At 38.9% G+C, this 19,712-nt stretch overlaps 1 protein-coding gene and 1 non-coding gene across 2 annotated transcripts; one reads left to right on the forward strand and one right to left on the reverse strand.

Annotated features, from left to right (window-relative positions):
- Positions 1–137: 137 nt before the first annotated feature.
- On the reverse strand, positions 138–11,447 carry LOC133236013 (chorionic somatomammotropin hormone 2-like). Its single transcript, XM_061397756.1, has 5 exons — positions 11,273–11,447; positions 4,994–5,175; positions 2,994–3,101; positions 954–1,133; positions 138–329 (listed from the first exon to the last, which is right to left on the reverse strand). Exons 1-5 carry the CDS (start codon positions 11,445–11,447, stop codon positions 138–140), a joined length of 837 nt encoding a protein of 278 aa, XP_061253740.1.
- LOC133237123 (U6 spliceosomal RNA) lies at positions 7,552–7,660 on the forward strand. Its single transcript, XR_009733153.1, has one exon. It is a non-coding gene; the product is annotated as a U6 spliceosomal RNA (small nuclear RNA).
- Positions 11,448–19,712: the final 8,265 nt, after the last annotated feature.

Genomic DNA, 19,712 nt, shown 5'->3' on the forward strand with positions numbered 1-19,712 from the left:
ATCTCTAAAGCGTCTGTGTTTATTTTTTAAGAGGAGACCCATTACAGAGCATGCATTAAAAAGCTCTAAATTTCAAGAAGCTCGCTATGGGATAGATCATTATGCCCATCTCAGAGCTGGATGGGATGGGTGTGGATTTAGCACGTTTTCTGTGTTCGGCACGCCAGGATGTTGATGTACATGTCAACTTTACGTGAATCCCTGCACAGGCAGGTGAACAGGTTATAAAATTCAGAAAGACGCCTATCTTCATCGCTGAACTTCATGGATGAGAATCTTGACCAGGGAATGTGAGCCTCGTGTATCGTCTTCAAGACTGGAAAAATAATCTGAATACCCAAATGATAATGACCTCTTATGTGTTTTATTAGTATTTGCTTATCTTTTTGCCTTCTAATTATCAAATAAAGATTTGGGGAAGACATATGAATATAAAACTCTCTAGATATGGATTTTGGAGCCAGCATCTGAGAAAACAATTAGAAATCTAAAAACTAGAAATGGAACTCAAGTTTAAACTTTCTCTTTTCTTCCTTCCCACTCTCATCCTTTGATTTGAGGAGAACAGAGAAAAAAGACAAGTGGAACTTCAGTAGCAGATGTCCTGGGATACTTTAGAAAAATGCTGATCTTGGAAATTCTGTTCTCTAGTACTATTACTCTTGAAAACATTACAACCACCAGTACCCAGGAAGAGGCAAGCTGTTGGTGGAAGTGTGTGCAATGCAGGGAAGGCTGCACATGTCAAAAATTGCAGTGAAATTCGGATTCCTTTACAGTAGAATCTATCACTATGAATGTCTAGGCTCCTGGTTTATGTAGTAGCCACCTAGTATATAGAAGTCATGAATCTTTTTCTTACAAAATGAGATATTTCCAAACTCCTTATGCATTACAGTGGTCACCTCTTTCATTCATGAACAAAGCAAGAAAGCCCTCTGCAGGATGCTCACCTTCCTGAATTGACTCTCTATGATTGTTTCAAGTTTCTCTGACATATTCTCAATCTCCATGGCACTTGATATGACAGCCTCTGACAGATTTTTCATACTCTGAATCTCCATGGCTAGATAATACAGAGGATTATTCCAGGAGTACAGTAACACGAGTGTCCACTTACTAAGGTCTTCATTCTAAGCAACCAGAAGAAACGGTCTCATTAAAAAAATCATAATTCAATGGTTTTGGTAACGTGATCTTTGCTCAGAGCAGCTGAACAAAAAACTTTTGGTTATTCCTATGTGCATGCAGAGATTTTTGAAGGTAGTAAAAGTTGCAAAAGTATAAAATGTAAGCTATTACTTCACACTTTGCTGAATTTTTAAACATCTAGGTTATTTTAGGAACTAATTCTTCTGATGCATTCTAATGTATAACATGAAGAAATTTATTTTTACTTCTGAAATTCTACCACCACTCAGTGAGTTCTTTTGTGTTTGTATATTCCCGTGAGAGAATCTAAGTATTTACGCAAGTCAGTATGTGCTGCAGTGCCTGACCCAGGAAAGAGGGATTCCACCTGTGCCCACATCATTGTCACCCAGTGATTCACTCGTATTAATGAATCAGATGAGTCCTTCCTATTGATTGTAGATTGGTAATTGCTTTATGATATTATAACAAAGAGACAAGGAAGAAGACATGACGTTCCTAAATAGGTTTCTCTCCTCAGCTGATCCCATACCAGCCCCCTACTGATATCAGAACAGTCTGTTTGTTGACAAGTGTCTGGGCAGAAAATGGCACAGTGTTGTCTTTAGTAACAGCATCAGTGGGATTCACAATGGAGGGTCCCCCTAGTTCACTACTACTAGCAGAATTGAGCCCGAAAAACCCAGGGGCTGAAGATCTCTAGTTAATATGCTTGATTTCTTTACAGCCATGAAGTGTTTTACTGGTAAAGAACAGAGAACTGAATAGGATTAAATATAGTAACACACATAAAGTGAAGTTCTCAGTCATGCCCGACTCTTTGTAACCCCATGGACAGTAGCCTGCACCAAGCTCCTCTGTCCATGGGATTTTCTAGGCAAGCCACCAGGGAAGTCTTGTCACATAAAGTGCTGAGTAAAATGTAAGGCCATGTAGTAACTCTCAATAAACTTTACATTTAAGCTTATTGAAAATCCCTCCTCTTATTCCTCTTTGTCCTTTTTCCTTTACTTGTTCACCCTCATTATTAATGAGCTTAACAGGAGAATACAATGCTAGTATCATTAAGAAGGTTGTAGAGAGAGAAGATAGAATTTTAAGGGGGGATACATGTGAAAATATTTTAAATAATGTTAGGAGGAAGAATAATGCAGGAAATCAGAAAGAGATTATAACAGTGAAAATTTGGAGTTGCCATAAATGATTGAGGCTTGATACATAAACTGTGTTGTCCTCAGAACAGATGCAGTTGTTGCCGCCATGAGAAGCAAAGCAATGTTTTATAGGCCATTGTGGGGGAGACTTACATATTAAGAATATAAGGTGACAGAGGAGTCGTTGAGAATGACGAACGAAGAAGGTGTCAGAGAAGTAGAAGCAGAATCAGGAGAGCTTTGAAAGGCAGATGCGAGGGCTCGGTTGGTGCACTATAGGATTCCCAAGTAGGAGTCACTAGTAACAGGGTGTACTCAAAACTGGGGTGTGTTTCTTACATATTCATGAATTTTGCAATCTTATATTTTACACATGGAAGTTCCCATTCATTTCCTGTTTTCATACAGAATAATAGCTGCGATCCTGTGTCTAATGCATGGGTTGAACTAAAGTTGTCTGCATGGACAATTTATGGATCTGTTATTTATCTTGCTACTACAGATCTTTAGTCATCCCTTGATTTCGCTCATGCTTCATCAGCTGCATAATACAGTTTCTCTTCTATTGCTTACGGTTCCTCCACCTTTTTCTGCATATACAGTTAACATAACCTCTAATAATCTGAAGTCTGGTTACCTACAGACTGTCTCTTTTGATCCGGTGAAAAACCCAGGTGAAAGACTCACATTCATCTGCTGGGCTTTATCTCTTTCTTCGGGAGTATGGAAGGAATTGGTGTGGCAGCTCTTGGTGGCATTGATATGGTACAGTTTGCCCTGGGCATATTTTTCTTTCTGAAAGTAATCAGGCAATTAGTTAGGGTTGTTGGGCATTCAGTAGATGAACCCATTACCAGAACACTAACATGTTTGATAGACGTGTATTTTTTTAACAGGGGGAGGGGGGGGATCACAAAATTTGAAAGTCATTCTTTTCCTACTTTTCTATATATTGTCTCTATAAAAATGATTTTAAATTTGACTTTTCTAAATTTAACCTTTTCCCTTCTCTGTTTTATTATTATCCTTTTTTTTTTTTACTATTTAAATCAAATATAGCACATATGTACCAATATTTGGTGCTTCCCAGGGGACGGTAGTGGTAAAGAATATTCCTGCCAATGCAGGAGATATAACAAGACTGAGGTTTGAACCCAAGGTGAGGAGCTTCCCTTGCAAGAGGGTACAGCAGCCTACTCCAGTATTCTTGCCTGGCCAATCCTATGGACAGAGGAGCCTGTTGGGCTACAGTCAGAAGGGTTGTCAAAAATTGGACACAACTGAAGTGACTTAGAATGCATGCATGCACCTCATTTAATCATTTAATATTTTGTTTACTTGTAAGAGTTGGAAAAAAAATAGACAGTCAAAATGGAGGATGAAAGAAAAGCTAATGAGTAAAAAGATCTACGTGAATTTAATAGAAGTCTTTAGCTCCACCTTTTATTAGCTGTCTGCTCTACTGTGTGCTCCTTGATTGACCTAAAAGAATTAACATAACAACTTTCAAATACCTTGCTCAGAAAGAGAATAATTGTTTCCAATTGTAAACACCCCTTCTATTGCAGCTCGAAACCTATTCACTGAAATCTTAGAACAATAATTTGTACCTTTAAAAAAACTACAAAGTATTCGTTTCTGTGACCGGGATTCAGCTTTGTTTTACATGTTCCACCCACCCAGTTCACTGCAGAGCAGTTCTCATTTATTGGCTATTTACTCTGAGCCTGGAGAAGAAAGCTCAGAGAGAAAGGACCCAAAAATCAACACACTTCCTTTTCCCCAGTCCCACCTGAAAGTGCTTTGTGTCAGGTAGTATTGTGGGCTGAATCTCTGTTCTTCAAATTCATGCATTAGAGCTTTAACTGCCAAAGTGCTGTGTTTCGAAAAGGGTTCTGACTTTTGGGAATCCCATGGTCTATAGCCCACCAGATTCCTCTGTCCATGGGATTTCTCAGGCAAGAATACTGGAGTGCTTGCCGTTCCAGTCTCCAGGGAATCTTCCAGACCCAGGGATAGAACCCAAGTCTCTCACACTGCAGACAGATTCTTTACCATCTGAGCCACCAGCAAAGCCCATTAAGGTCAAATGAGCTCTTAAGGTGGAACACTGATCCAATAGGTTTAGCATCTTCATGAATTGAAACACCAGAGAATTCACTCTGTGTCTCTGTGTCTTTTCCTCTATCTCTCTTCCCCACCCGCCATGCTTTGGGAGGAGTCACAGAGAAGCCAGCCTGGGAAGAAAGAGTTCTTACCAGAACCTCACCTTGCTGGCACCCTGATCTGGGACTTCTATCCCCCAGAACTGTGAGGAAAGCAATTTCTGTTGTTTATTCCACTGAGTCTATTGTATTATTTTATGGCATTCCTAGCTGATAAATACCAAATCATTTATTTTGGAAATTTAAAAAAGAAAATGAATGAAAGGAAATTGAAAAAATTATTGCACTTCTTAGGAATCTTTGAGATTTCACAAAACTGATCCTTTCTTCGATTTCAACTTCTTATGAACTGACGGCCTCTTTGACCTAGAGAGGGTGTTATTGCAGCCTTCTTGTTTAAAGAATAGTATAGCCCTGTCACTTAGGCGAATTTTCCTTCTGGGAGCCTGGCAGGCTACAGTCCACAAGGTCTCAAGAGTTGGACACGATTTAGCAACTAAACCACCACACCAGAGTACTTACAAACTCATTGAACATTATTGTGGAAAGGTTATGGAAGTCGTGGGAGAGGCTGGCGGCATTGATAAACACATCAATAAGGGATTTCTGTAAGGAGACAAACATGTCAGGACGGCAGGACAGGCATGAGATGCCTTGGCACAGGAGCAGATTAGACACGACCAGCAGCAGCAGCAGGCAGGACCCTGTTTAAATAAAAACATGAGCCATTCTGAGATGATCTAGTCACCTGAGGTCATCAAATCCATCCTGTGGAGGGAAGCCTTTTCTTTCCCTGTTGCTCTGACCAGGAGTTCTTGCTGTAGAAGCTGGGGTGGGGAAGAAGGAGCACCTTCTGTGTAAATTTAGATGGTTGATGATATTTGCACAGATAGACAGTTGGAGAAGTAGGTTTTTCCATGTATTTTTGAATTGCTCCCAGAAGTACTTCTGTGCTCTGCAAACATTTGGAACTTAGTTCTGAGCCAGAGTGTTTAGGCCATTCTTTTAAGACAGTTTAATCTTGGGACTCTGCATACTCTGAGCAGTGAGGCCTTCTAGGAGTTTGAAATTTTTTTACTCTACATTGACTAATGCTTGAATTTTAGACACTGAAATGACATGAAAAGTCCAGTCGATCTGTATAGTTTACCATCACACTGGGGTAAGAGTAAACACGTGACTGACTGATCACCACTATTGAGTACAGAGAGAATACTAAGAGAAAAAGATACTGTACCTTGGATCTGCTCACTCACCTTAGTAACCCCATGCATGTTCTGATACTTTCACAAAAGCTTTAAAACATCTTAAAATTTATGTTTCGCAGGAACCCTGTGAGAAAACTTTAATCTCACTATGATCATCAAGTTCTGTTAATAAAGATGTGATGACTTGGAGAGGGCAAGTAACTTTCCCCAGGTCACATTATTAGCAGATGCAGGTGACTGGGCACCAGTACACTCATCTGTTCACTTCCTGATGTCACATCACACATGCCTGTGGCCCTCGGTCTCTATGTGTGTAACCAGGACCACATCAGGAGCTGTGATGACTCTGCCTAAAGAGAAAAATATTTTGTCTTTGACTGCAAAACAGCAGTGACCCTCGAACATTGCTTTTATCCACTTATTCTGCTCTGTCTATAAAACACTCACTAAGTCTTTGACAATTATCAGTGTGGGGGCCTGATTCTCTTGGCTAGCCTTTCTTCTTGGCACCTTGGCAGCTCTTCTACTTTTATGCATCTTTATTCTTCTCATTATGTTTGTTTCTTCAAGAAAATAGCAAATAAATCTCCAAATGATAACACAAGAATATTACCTGGTCAGCACCCAAGACAACGTCATGGGCTCTGCAAACAAGGCCTGTCTCTTCCTGACTTTGACTTTTTAGGGATAAAATTTACCTGTCTGGTCAGGAATACATCCTGACAACCCATGGGGCTTAGTTTTTGAACCATCTCCAAACATCTCCTCTTTGACAGTAGAACTAGACCTTCATGCTTCCACGATGTATTGTAATATTTCAGAAATTATTCCTGGCCCTACCTTTGGCCAACTAAGCATAAATCATAGACTCTTGCAAGCATGATTTTAATATTACTTTTCCTGTCTGACCTTTGTAAGTAAGCAGAATTTAAGACTAAAGTGAGCAAGAATTAAGTTTGGACAAGAGAACTGAAAAAATAGAGATTTTATCCTCCTGAATGAGATCTGAACATGATTCTTTTTCCAATTTACCAGAAGAGTGATAATTTAATGAAGGATAAGATATCAGCCTTTATTAGGTTTTCTCTGCTCTTAGTTAGTTTAAATGGGCATGGTATCTAAGAATAAAATGAATATTTAAAATTAGGTGATGAAAATAAAAGAAAGTGAAAGGGAAGTCACTCAGTCCTGTCCGACTCTTACTGACCCCATGGACTACAGCCCACCAGGCCCTCCTTCCATGGGATTTTCCAGGCAAGAGTACTGGAGTGGGGTGCCATTGCCTTCTCTGGAAAATAAAAGAAGTGGTCCTCAAAAACAAGACATATAAGTTGGAGTAATTTGGGACCATCTCTCTCATCAAGTAAAGATCTTATTGTGACAGGCCAGGAGGATAATAGCTTATATAACATATATTTCTGTGCATATATTTCTGTGCATGTATACATGTGCTATGCATAAATATGTGCTTAATTCCTTCATGAAACTTTGGACCTTATAAAATTCAATTTTATAAGAGGCGGTAAATATAGCAGAATACCCTAATTCCTAATGTAATTGATCATCTATTGGTAGATGACTAACTATATGATTTTTTTTCTGTTAAATTGTTTTTTTAATATTTTATCTCAAATACTTATTTTTTTATTTTTTTAATTTAAATTTATTGATTTTAATTGGAGGCTAATTACTGTACAATATTCTATTGGTTCTGCCACACATCAACATGAATCCGCCACGGGCGTACACGTGTTCCCCATCCCTAACCCCCCTCCCACCAGCCCCAAGGATCCTGTTTCGAACCTGGACTAGTGATTCGTTTCCTATATGATATTCTACATGTTTCCAAACATTCCCCCAATTGTTATACGTGTGTTTGCTTTCATAGCACATATATTAAAAATTTGGAATAATACTGAGAAGATTAGCATGACCCCTGCCGAAGGATGACACACAAATTTGTTAAGGCTTCCATATTTTTCTGCAACAGCTTCAAGGGGTGGGATGGGAAGGATGGTGGCAAGGAGGTTCAAGATCGTGGGGACATAGGTATCCCTATGGCTGATTCATGCTGATGTTTGGCCAAAACCAGTACAGTATTGTAAAGCAATTACCCTTCAATTAAACATCAAGAAATTCAATTATAAAAACTGTTATAGGGGATCATATAACAGGTTCAGATATCCATTGTATGACTAAAGAGGATCTGACTGGAAACTGATGGTGTCAAATATCATTGGTTAGTGATTCATTAACTTTATAGTTGAATGAGAAAAGCAAACTCACAAACACTACTGTCTGTGATTCAGTGTCATAGCAAGCTATAATACTTGTCTGCGTTTGCTTTTCGGTGGTATGGTGCCCAAACTTTGAAACTGCGGCTATTCCCAGAAGCGCACAGTCGTGAGTCCTGCCCAGGGTTGTTGTTCTTGATGCTGGAGGCTTCTGTTCGCTGGTCACTAAGGCCGAAACTTTCTCTGCTGAGAATTCTCTGGGTCTATCACGTGCACAAGTCTTTATATTTTGGTTTTCTAATTTGATTATCTTATTCTTTTCATCAGACTACTGATGATTTATTTTTCAGACCTTTTGTGCTTTGATCTTTCTGATGCTCATTAGTGTATTTGCTTCCATGTCTACCTCTCTGAGTAGTTTTCAGCATCACATAAACCCTACCCTATTTTCTTACTGTCTGGATTTTGGCGTTTAGTATCAGCATATTTTTATGAACTTCATTTTCCTTCTGGTGAGGTTTCTGGTACACAGCTTAAGCTGGTTGGCTCACATCTGGCTTGTTCGTGTTGTCTCCAAACAATTAGAGAACTCTGCTTTCTTTCTAGGCAATACTGCACTTCGTTTTGATACCGTTGCTAATTTTCTGTGATTTCCCTTCCAGCCTCATAAGCTTTGTCTTTCTCAATCTACTGTACCCTGAGCACTATGTGCTATATGTTGTTATTACTATTTTAAATCAATATCCACTAGTATAGCAGAGAATTAAAGGCAATAAAATTGCAATAGTATTACTAATAATACATTCCCCAAAAATGTAATTCAGTAATGCTCCCAGTTTTAAATGACTTCTATGCATGTATTACTTAGGTCCCCTATTCATTTTTCCATACTAGGTGTTTCAATTTTGAAAAAGAATGTAGAAAACAATGGAGTGGAAAATACTAACAATCACCTTAGATTTCAAATGCCTCAAGATTAAGTATGTAATTATTAGTTTGTTATAGTTAATAAGGCTATTCTGAGCACATATAGCTCAGTGTCGGGTGATTGCTATTGGGTAAAGGATGTATACTGTGAACTGCATCACCAAACAGATGACTGGAGATAAAGAAAGCAATGCCAGGAAGACACAGGCTTTTTTTTCTGGAAGGAAGAACTTACAGGCTCTGTCATCTACAGTCTACTCATCAGATTTTTCAAAACACTTACTCTTCCTTTGCTCATTTAATAATTTGGGTTGTTTGATTTCTTTTCATACTGAGTTGCATAAGTCTCTTATATATACTTGGATACGAAGCCCTTAGCAAATATGTGATTTGCAAATATGTTTTTTCATTCCATAGGTTGTCATTTCATTTTATTGATGGCTTCTTTTACTATGCAGAAGGTTTTGAGTTTGATGTGGTCTCACTGGTTTATTTTTGCAGTTCTTGCCTTTGCTTTTGATGACTGAGTTGTTTGAGCTGCTTGTATTTTGGAAAGCAATCCTTTATCGGTTGTTTTATTTGCTATTATCTTCTTCCATTCTTACCAAAAGACTCAGACTGGCTGAATGGATACAAAAACAAGATCCATATATATGCTGTCTACAAGAGACTTACTTCAATCCTACAGACGCATACAGACTGAAAGTGAGTGGATGGAAAAAGATATTCCATGCAAATGGAAATCAAAAGAAAGCCAGATTGGCAATGCTCGTATCAGAAAAAACAAACCTTAAAATCAAAACTATTATAAGAGATTAAGAAGGACACTACCAAATGATCAAGGGATCAGTCCAAGAAAAAGACATAACAATTTTAACTATTTATGTACCCTACATAAGAGCACCTCAATACATAAGGTAAACACTAACTGACACAAAAGGGGAAATTGACCATAACACAATAATAGTAGGCATGTTAACCCCACACCTACACCAGTGGACAGATCATCAGAACAGAAAATATAAGGAAACATAAACCTAGAAGGAAATATTAGAGCAAACAGAACTAACTGATATCTTCAGCACATTCCATCCAAACGCAGAAGAACACACTTTCTTCTCAAGTGCACATGGAACATTCTCCTCATCTTGGGCCCCAAATCAAACCTCAATAAATTTAAGGAAATTGAAATTATATCAAGAATTTTCTCTGACCACAACACTATGATACTGCTATTGCTACTGCTGCTAAGTCGCTTCAGTCGTGTCCAAGTCTGTGCGAGCCCATAGGCAGCAGCCCACCAGGCTCCCCCGTCCCTGGGATTCTCCAGGCAAGAACACTGGAGTGGGTTGCCATTTCCTTCTCCAATGCATGAAAGTGAAAAGTGAAAGTGAAGTTGCTCAGTCGTGTCTGACTCTTAGCAACCCCATGGACTGCAGCCTACCAGGCTCCTCCATCCATGGGATTTTCCAGGCAAGAGTACTGGAGTGGGGTGCCATTGCCTTTTCCGTGTGACCTATATAGGTAAATACTATTTAGCCTTTAGAATTGGAAAGAAATCCTTCCATTTGTGGCAACATGGATGAAACTGGAGGGCATTACACTAAGTAAACTAAGTCAGAGAAAGACAAATACCATAGAATCTCAACTATAAGGAGTTTCACAAAAAAAAAAAAAAAAAAAGGGAACTCAGGGTAGACAAATGTTTGCCAAAGACTGAAGGGTAGGACAAATAGGGAGAGATTTTTAAAGGTTACATATTTTTATGTATAAAAAATTATTAAGATGAAGATCTAAGTTTGAGCTTCGGGTCTAATCATGAGATTGAACAAGCTGTGGGAGTCGGGATGTACAGAGAATCCTGGCGTGCCACAGTCCCTGGGGTCACACAGCGTGGGACACGACTGAATGACTGACTGAACTGAAGAGAGTGGAACTTACCTGTGTTCTCCTCAAAAAGCAAAAGTTAAATGTGTGTGGTGACGGCAATGTTACTTAATAGAAAGGGAAACTCGTTTCTAATCCATGCACAAACGGGGTGGACAAGATGACGGAGGGGTAGGTGGAAGTGGGGTACACCTCTCTCCACTGATGCATCAAGAACGTCTAAAGAAGCAGCAGTTCTCACAGAAGACCAGGTGAATCCTGGCAGGACTCCCTGACTACTGAGAAGGAACATCTGGATCCACACAGAACTTGGTAGGACAAAGGAAAGAAGGGACAAGGAGGAAGGGGAAAGAAGGAGGAGAGCAAGTGGGACCAGCCTGCACCTGGAGTGAAGGGGCTGAAGCACTGGGAGAGATCCCCGTGTCCATGGCCATCCACTGGGACGGGGGAGGCATTTGAAGCAGTTGGGGAGTGAGCTCACTAATATGTGACAGTCTGAATGGAGTGAGAACCACATAGACAAGCCATGCTGCAGCCTCTCATACCTCGGACAGGGTTGTAAGTCCACTGGAGTCCACAGAAGCTGGGAGCTGGAGCCCTGGCGAATGGGGAATGATCCCAGGGTGAGGATGCCTGCTGACCAGGGGGAGTCAGCCTGATGGGATGGGGTGGAAAAAATGTGCTGCATTGAATGCTTCTTAAGGAAAGCCATGAGGCCATAAAAGAGGATTCAACTGCCTGTGGAGTAGAGCTATCTCCTTCTCCATGCTGGTACCTGTAGGTTGAGCAATAAAGACTTCAGTGAGGGTGGTCCTTGAGTGCCTGATGCACTAATCAATGGAGAACTTGGAATGTCTATATACCCGACCCCACACTATTCTCTGTCTAAATTTTGGGTTTTAGCATCATAATGTTTTTATGAACTTAAATTTCTTCTGGTAGAGTTTCTGGTTTACAAATTAAGCTAATTCCTGACAGCTGGCACGATCTTGATGTTTCAAGAAACTTTGAGAACCTTCGTTCCTCTCAAGGTAAAACTGCCCTTTACTACCATTGCTGACTTCCCATACTTTCACTTCTTGCCTAATATATTCTATGTCTTTCTCTATTCCCTATAACTTTAGTAGTATGTATCCCTGTGTTGGTATTAATATTTATCATAAATTATTAATGGATGCAGTAGAGATTCGAAAGGACTACAGTTACAACAGTAGTAATAAATAACCCCCAAGTTATAATCCATTAATGCTCCCATTTAAAACTGATTTTCTGTCTATATATTATTGAGGTCTCTTAACTCATTTTCCTTACTAGGTGGCTCAATTTTGAAATGAAATATAGAAAACAATGTAGTGGTAAACTCTGGAAATTACCTTCCTTTGGATATGCCTCATTAGTAAGGATTCAAATATTTGATATTTTTCCCCTGGTGGGGCTGTTCTTAGTACATATTATGGCTCATTGTGGAGTGATTGCTATTGACTGAAGAATGTACACATTGAATTGTAATTGTCAAATAAGTGAGTTGAGATAAAGAAAGTAATGCAGGAAGGCACAGGCTTTTATTGTTCTAGAAGGAAAACCTTGCTGTGTCTCTCATCTGTAGTCTAATCTTCAGATTTATTGAAAGTCTTACTATTCTTATGCTCCACTAAAAATTTGGATTATTTGGGGGTTTTTGTCCTTGAGTTGTATGTGTCATGTATTTTTGGATATTAAGCCCTTATCAAATATATGATTTGGAATATCTTCTGTCAATCTGTAAATTGCCATTTGATTTTACTGACGTTCCTTTCTTTGGACTCAGATGTGGATCCACTTGTTTTGCAGTTGTTGCCTTTGCTTTTGGTGTGAAACCCAAAACCTCATTGCAAACACCGATGGCAAGACGATTACCGCAGTGTCTTCTTCTAAGAGTTTAATTGCTTAAAGTCTTATGTTCTAATTTTTAATCCATTTTTTATGCATGGTAAAGACAGGGGTACTGTTCCATTATTTCACTGGACTATCCAGTTTCCCCAGTGCCATTTTTGACAAGCTTGTCCTTTCCCCACTGGATAGTCTTAGCTCCTTTTTCATAAGCTAACCGACAATATATGTGTGTGTTTCTTTCTGGCTTCGCTATTCTACTCTGTTGATCTATGTGTCTGTTTTCATACCAGAAGCAAAACATTCTGTTTTGATTACTTTAACTTTCTAATACAATTTGATATCAGCAACCCTAGTCTCGAACTTTGTTCTTCTTTCTCTAGATCACTTTTATATTTGGTGATTTGTGACTTAATACAGCAGAATAGACCAAGAAGAGATGGAAAAAGTACACAGAAGAACTATACAAAAAAATATCTTAATGACCCAGATAATCACAATGGTGTAGTTTCTCACTCAGAGCCAGAAATTCTGGAATGTGGACTCCAGTGGGTCTTAAAAAGCACTGCTGCCAGCAAAGCTAGTGGAGGTGATAGAATTCCAACAAAGCTATTTAAAATCCTGAAAAATGGTGCTATTAAAGTGGTCCACTTAATATCTCAGAAAATGTGGAAGAGCCAGCAGTGACCAGAGGATGGGAAAAGATCAATCCTCATCCCAGTTCCCAAGAAGGGCAGTGTTAAAGAATGTTCAAGCCACTGAACAGGTGCACTCATCTCCAGTGCTAGTAAGGTTATGCTCAAAATCTTTCAGGCTAGGCTTCAGCATTATGTGAACCTAGAACTTCCAGATGTTCAAGCTGGGTTTAGAAAAGAGAGATGAACCAGAGATCAAATTGGCAACATTTGCTGGAACATAGAGAAAGTAAGGGAATTCCAGAAAATCATCTGCTTCATTGATCTCACCAAACTGTGTGGATCATAACACAGTGGAAAATTCTTAATGAGATGGGAATACCAGACGAGAAACTTGTATGCAGTTTAAAAAGCAACAGTTAGAAGCAGACAAGGAAAAATAAACTGGTTCAAAATTGGTGAAGGAGTCCATCAAGGCTTAATATTGTCACCCTGCTGGTTTAACTTATATGCACAGCATGTCATGTGAAATGTTGGACTGGATGAGTCCTAAAGGCTGGAATCGATATTGCTGGGAGAAATATCAACAACCTCAGATATGTGAATGATACAATATTAATGGCAGAAAGTAAGAGGAACTAAAGAGCCTCCAATCAGGGTGAAAGAGGAGAGTGAAAAAGCTGGCTGAAAACTCAATATCAAAAAAGCTAAGATCATGGCATCTGGTCCCATCACCTACATGCAAATAGAAGGGGAAGAGGTGGAAGCAGTGATAGACTTCTGCTTCCTGGGCTCTAAAATCACTGTGGATGGTGATTGCAGGCACAAATTTAGAAGAAGATTGCTTCTTGGCAGGAAAGCTCTGACAAACCTAGACAGTGTGTTAAAAACAAAGACACCACGTTGCTGACAGAGGTCTGTATAGTCAAGGCTATGCTCTTTCCATTAGTCATGCACACATAAGATCTGGACAGACAATAAAGAAGGCAGAGTGCTGAAGAACTGATGTTTTTGAACTACGGTGCTGTAGAAGACTCTTGAGAGTCCCTGGGGCACAAAGGAGTTCAAAACCAGTCAACCTTAAAGGAAATCAACCCCATATACTCTTTGGAAGGACTGATGCTGAAGCTCCAATACATTGCCCACCTAATGTGAATAGCTGACTCATTGGAAAAGACCCTGATGCTGTGAAAGACTGAAGGCAGAAGAAAAAGAGGCTGACAGAGGATGAGAATTGGTTGAATGGAATCACCAATTCAAAGGGCATGGACTTGGGCAAATTCTAGGAGATGGTAAGGGACAGGGAAGTCTGGCGCACTGCAGTCTATGGTGTCAGTAAGAGTCAGACATGACCTGGCAACTGAACAACAACAACAGTTTTATACAAGTTGTAGAATTTTTTTGTTTGTTTTGTGAAAAGTTTTGAAATTTTGAAAGATACTGCAGTGAATATGTAGATAACTGTGGGTAGAATGGATGTATTAACAATATTAATTCTTCCAGTCAATCAATATGAAATATGTTCCTTTTTTCTGTTTTAAACATTTTCTACATGAGTGTCTTGAATGTTTCCATACATAGATCTTTCAACACCTTGCTTTAATTTATTTAAGTATTTTATTTTTTGATGCAATTGTAAATGTGATTATTTGTATTTCTGTAATGTGTTTTGGTGTGTGGATAGGTAACTGAGTTTTATATATTCAAATACAGTATACAAAATACATGCTATTTATTCCAGAATAGACAATTTCCCCCTAAATATAACAATTTTAATCTGGACAGTTTTTTATCTGTATCTTTCAAAATTCTGCAATCCCCTGGGTATATACTAGGAGAAATCTATAATTCCTTAGTCCTTGGCTTCGTATCAGCACTACAGAGCATTCAGTATGGATGAGGCTCTGGGTTACCTTAGACAAGTCATTCTCTTCGTTGGGTGCCATGGTCTAATTCTTGTGTTCTCCCAAGATTCATATGTTGAAATCCTGATCCCCAATGTGACGATTTTAGATGGTGGGACCATTTGAAAATAATTAGGTCATGAGTTCAGAACCCACATGAAGGCAGAGCCCATACGAATGGGATTAGGGCTCTTGTGAAAGCCCTAGTTCACTGTATGCTGTGAGAGCAGCATCAAAAATTCATTGAAATTTTATTCTGCACAAATAAAAGTGTTTCACTGAACAAACACATAACAAAGGCCTGATGGGTGCAAAGAATGGATAGCAGTGAAGGGCACACATGTGGACTTGATGAATTAGGACTTAAATTTTAACAGAAAAACAGAAATGAGGTGAATTTCAAAGTTAAATGTTGCACTACAATTGGGACACGTGTCGACAGGGAAAAGCACAGAATGCCCTATGTCCACATAACAAGGAGACCTGAGCTGTGTCAGCATCAGGAAACACTGTTTGGAGGAACTGATTTTTACTGAGATCTGAAAGATGTCGAGGAGGTAATCATGTAAGAGAGAGAGGGTGTTCCAGGGAGAAGAAGGCATTTATAAAGAGCTTTAGCCATATGTGAGAATATAGAGTGAGAAGAACCGACATGCCAGGATTGAGCTTTCAAGGAATTTAATTTGCTTGGTAAAACTTATGCTAACTGGACAATGAATACAAGGTGGAATATGATCAGTTCTGTGAAAGAGATAAGAATCAAGTTTTTCAGAGCATAGGAGATATTTCCTTTTGCAGGGTAATTCGGTAAAGATTGATTTAAACCTAGGAAACCTGGTTTCTATTGCTACTTTTGCATCGAGTTTCATAAGTTTAGATAAGTGACATAATCATTCATGGATTTACTTATATATTCTTAATATGGGAGAATTGCCTAGATAATTTCCAAGGTTTCTTACTTTTCTGAATATCCAATGAATCCCACTGGTTATTATCTGGAAAAAAAAAAAAAAAACCCTTTACACACCAAGTGTAATATTTGAAATAAATTATATAAAAAGCATTGAAATTCTTGCTATTTTTGTTTTTCAGTTTTTTGTTTGTTTCTTTGTTTCTTAAAATTAAATTTATTTAATTGGAGGCTAATTGCTTTAAAAATATTTTTCCAGATAAAATTGCAAGATATTTAAAGAATACATGACAATTTATATAGGTATACATTATTAATGGATTTCCTCATTGATTTAATTAACATATCTATTAATATCACCTCACATATCTCCTTTCAAGATCTTTTTGGTGAGGACTGTTAAGCTTTACTCTCTTACATGTGTGCTAACTGACTTCAGTCATGTCCAACTCTTTGTGACCCCATGGACTATGTAGCCTGCCAGGCTCTTCTGTCCATGGAGATTATCCAGGGAACAATGTTAAGGTGGGTTGCCATGCCCTCCTCCAGGAGATCTTCCTGACCCAGGGGTTCAACTCTGTATTCTTTATGTAATGTGCTTATATTCCTTTGTCTTTGGAAATTTTCTTTGCTCTCAACTCTACTTTATCTAATATTAACATATGTTTTTATCCTTTTATTTTCCAAATATCCATGCCATTATTGAGTTTCTTGGGCTTCCAGGTGGCTCAGACAGTAAGGAATCCACTTGCCTTGTGAAGACCCGGATTCAATCACTGGGTTGGGAAGATCCCCTGGAGGAAGACATGGGAATCCATATTCTTGCCTGGAGAATTCCATGGATAGTCCAACCTGATGGGCTACTGTCCATGGGGTCACACAGAGTCAGGCACAGCTTAGCAACTAAACCACCACCTGGTGTTCCCTCACATTTGTTCCTTGGGAGGAACAGCCCTACTCAGGCTGCCTTCTGACGCTAGGTTGGAGGTCAGGAATGCTGGGCCTGGCTTGTCTTCTCTTAGGTGCTGCTGTGTTGCTCTTCCATTCTTCAGGCCCTAATCTAGTTCACCTTCTTCTTGCCAACTATACAAGGTCTCCTTTAGTGGTCTCTTCTTTTTTCCAGAACACACAGAGGAGTGGGCACAAAGAGATCAATGTCATCTTGTCTGAACCAGAAGCCCAAGGTGTGTTTTATAACCTAGGGAAGAGATTTCATGGAGGGAAGTTGAGGAGGAAAGTGGAAAGGAGTCCTCAGTAGGCTGGAGATGAAAGTCATGGGGTCCCTTTCTTTAGAAGTCATCAGAAACTGAGAAAGTATTTTTTCTAGGTGATATGTATATTCAGCTCTGAGAGAGTACACTTTCTGTTTCAGCAAACTGTAAGTCTGTATTTTTTCATTAATTGTCTTTACAAATGCATATATATCATGATGTCCATAAGACATTTTATTCATTCTAGGCCATTGTTCCACTTTTATTATGACTTGAGATTTAAACCCAGAAAATAAGATATCTATTGTAGAGTTTGGATTATTTACCAGTAGATGAATTGATGGAATAACAAAAGAACTAAAGATGATTACTTAATTGAGCTCACACAATTTTATATATGCATATGAAGAGAGTTATTGACATACAATTGTATTCCTGGCCCCTTGTGGTATTCTGAGAACTTTGATTGAAACTATATGTAAAAGATATTACTTTATCATGATAGTTAAATAACTGGTATAATTATGTGTGTACATTCATAATCCATTAGTCCAGTGGCCATAAAAATGAGTGTCCTCATCCCCTGGGGAAGAAAATGTTACCATTTCCATTTCTATTTCTATTTATCTCAGTGTCATTTAGTTTATATTTTGTGTATATTTTTTAAATGGCATAATATATTAGAATAGCAATGCATATAATACTTTCGTAGAAGGCACTGGCACCCCACTCCAGTATTCTTGCTTGGAAAATCCCATGGACGGAGGAGCCTGTTAGGCTGCAATCCATGGGGTTGCTAAGAGTCGGACATGACTGAGTGACTACACTTTCACTTTTCACTTTCATGCATTGGAGAAGGAAATGGCAGCCCACTCCAGTGTTCTTGCCTGGAGAATCCCAGGGACAGGGGAGCCTGGTGGGCTGCCGTTTATGGGGTCGCACAGAGTCGGACACGACTGAAGTGACTTAGCATAGCATAGCATATAATACTTTTACATAATATAATTACGTCACTGACAGTGTGTTGAAAAAAGGAAATACTTTGGAGATTAGTTCTTCGGGAGTCAGAAAATTATCAGAATTTGCTGCATAAAATGTTACTTAATTTGGGGGAGTTTACCAACAATTTTTTTTTTTTTACCAACAATTTTTTATGAAACCAGTTCAACTGAAGAGAGGCAGAATGTTCAGAACATGCATATTTGCATGAGTTTGCATAGAGCCTCAAAGACATAAACATTTTTTTAAATTTTATTTTATTTTTAAACTTTACAATATTGTATTAGTTTTGCCAAATATTGAAATGAATCCGCCACAGGTATACCTGTGTTCCCCATTCTGAACCCTCCTCCCTCCTCCCTCCCCATACCCTCCCTCTGGGTCGTCCCAGTGCACCAGCCCCAAGCATCCAGTATCGTGCATCGAACCTGGACTGGCGACTCGTTTCATACATATTATACATGTTTCAATGCCATTCTCCCAAATCTCCCCACCCTCTCCCTTTCCCACAGAGTCCATAAGACTGATCTATACATCAGTGTCTCTTTTGCTGTCTCGTACACAGGGTTATTGTTATCATCTTTCTAAATTCCATATATATGCGTTAGTATACTGTATTGGTGTTTTTCTTTCTGTCTTACTTCACTCTGTATAATAGGCTCCAGTTTCATCCATCTCATTAGACCTGATTCAAATGTATTCTTTTTAATGGCTGAGTAATACTCCATTGTGTATATGTACCACAGCTTTCTTATCCATTCATCTGCTGATGGGCATCTAGGTTGCTTCCATGTCCTGGCTATTATAAACAGTGCTGTGATGAACATTGGGATACACGTGTCTCTTTCCCTTCTGGTTTCCTCGGTGTGTATGCCCAGCAGTGGGATTGCTGGATCATAAGGCAGTTCTATTTCCAGTTTTTTAAGGAATCTCCACACTATTCTTCATAGTGGCTGTACTAGTTTGCATTCCCACCAACAGTGTAAGAGAGTTCCCTTTTCTCCACACCCTGTCCAGCATTTATTGCTTGTAGAGTTTTGGATTGTAGCCATTCTGACTGGCGTGAAATGGTACCTCATAGTGGTTTTGATTTGTATTTCTCTGATAATGAGTGATGTTGAGCATCTTTTCATGTGTTTGTTAGCCATCTGTATGTCTTCTTTGGAGAAATGTCTATTTAGTTCTTTGGCCCATTTTTTGATTGGGTCATTTATTTTTCTGGAATTGAGCTGTGGGAGTTGCTTGTATATTTTTGAGATTAATTATTTGTCAGTTGCTTCATTTGCTATTATTTTCTCCCATTCTGAAGGCTGCCTTTTCACCTTGCTAATAGTTTCCTTTGATGTGCAGAAGCTTTTAAGTTTAATTAGGTCCCATTTGTTTATTTTTGCTTTTATTTCCAATATTCTGGGAGGTGGGTCATAGAGGATCCTGCTGTGATGTATGTCAGAGAGTGT

The sequence above is a fragment of the Bos javanicus genome, chromosome 23, assembly GCF_032452875.1.
Source record: "Bos javanicus breed banteng chromosome 23, ARS-OSU_banteng_1.0, whole genome shotgun sequence".
Classification (NCBI taxonomy): Eukaryota; Metazoa; Chordata; class Mammalia; order Artiodactyla; family Bovidae; genus Bos; species Bos javanicus.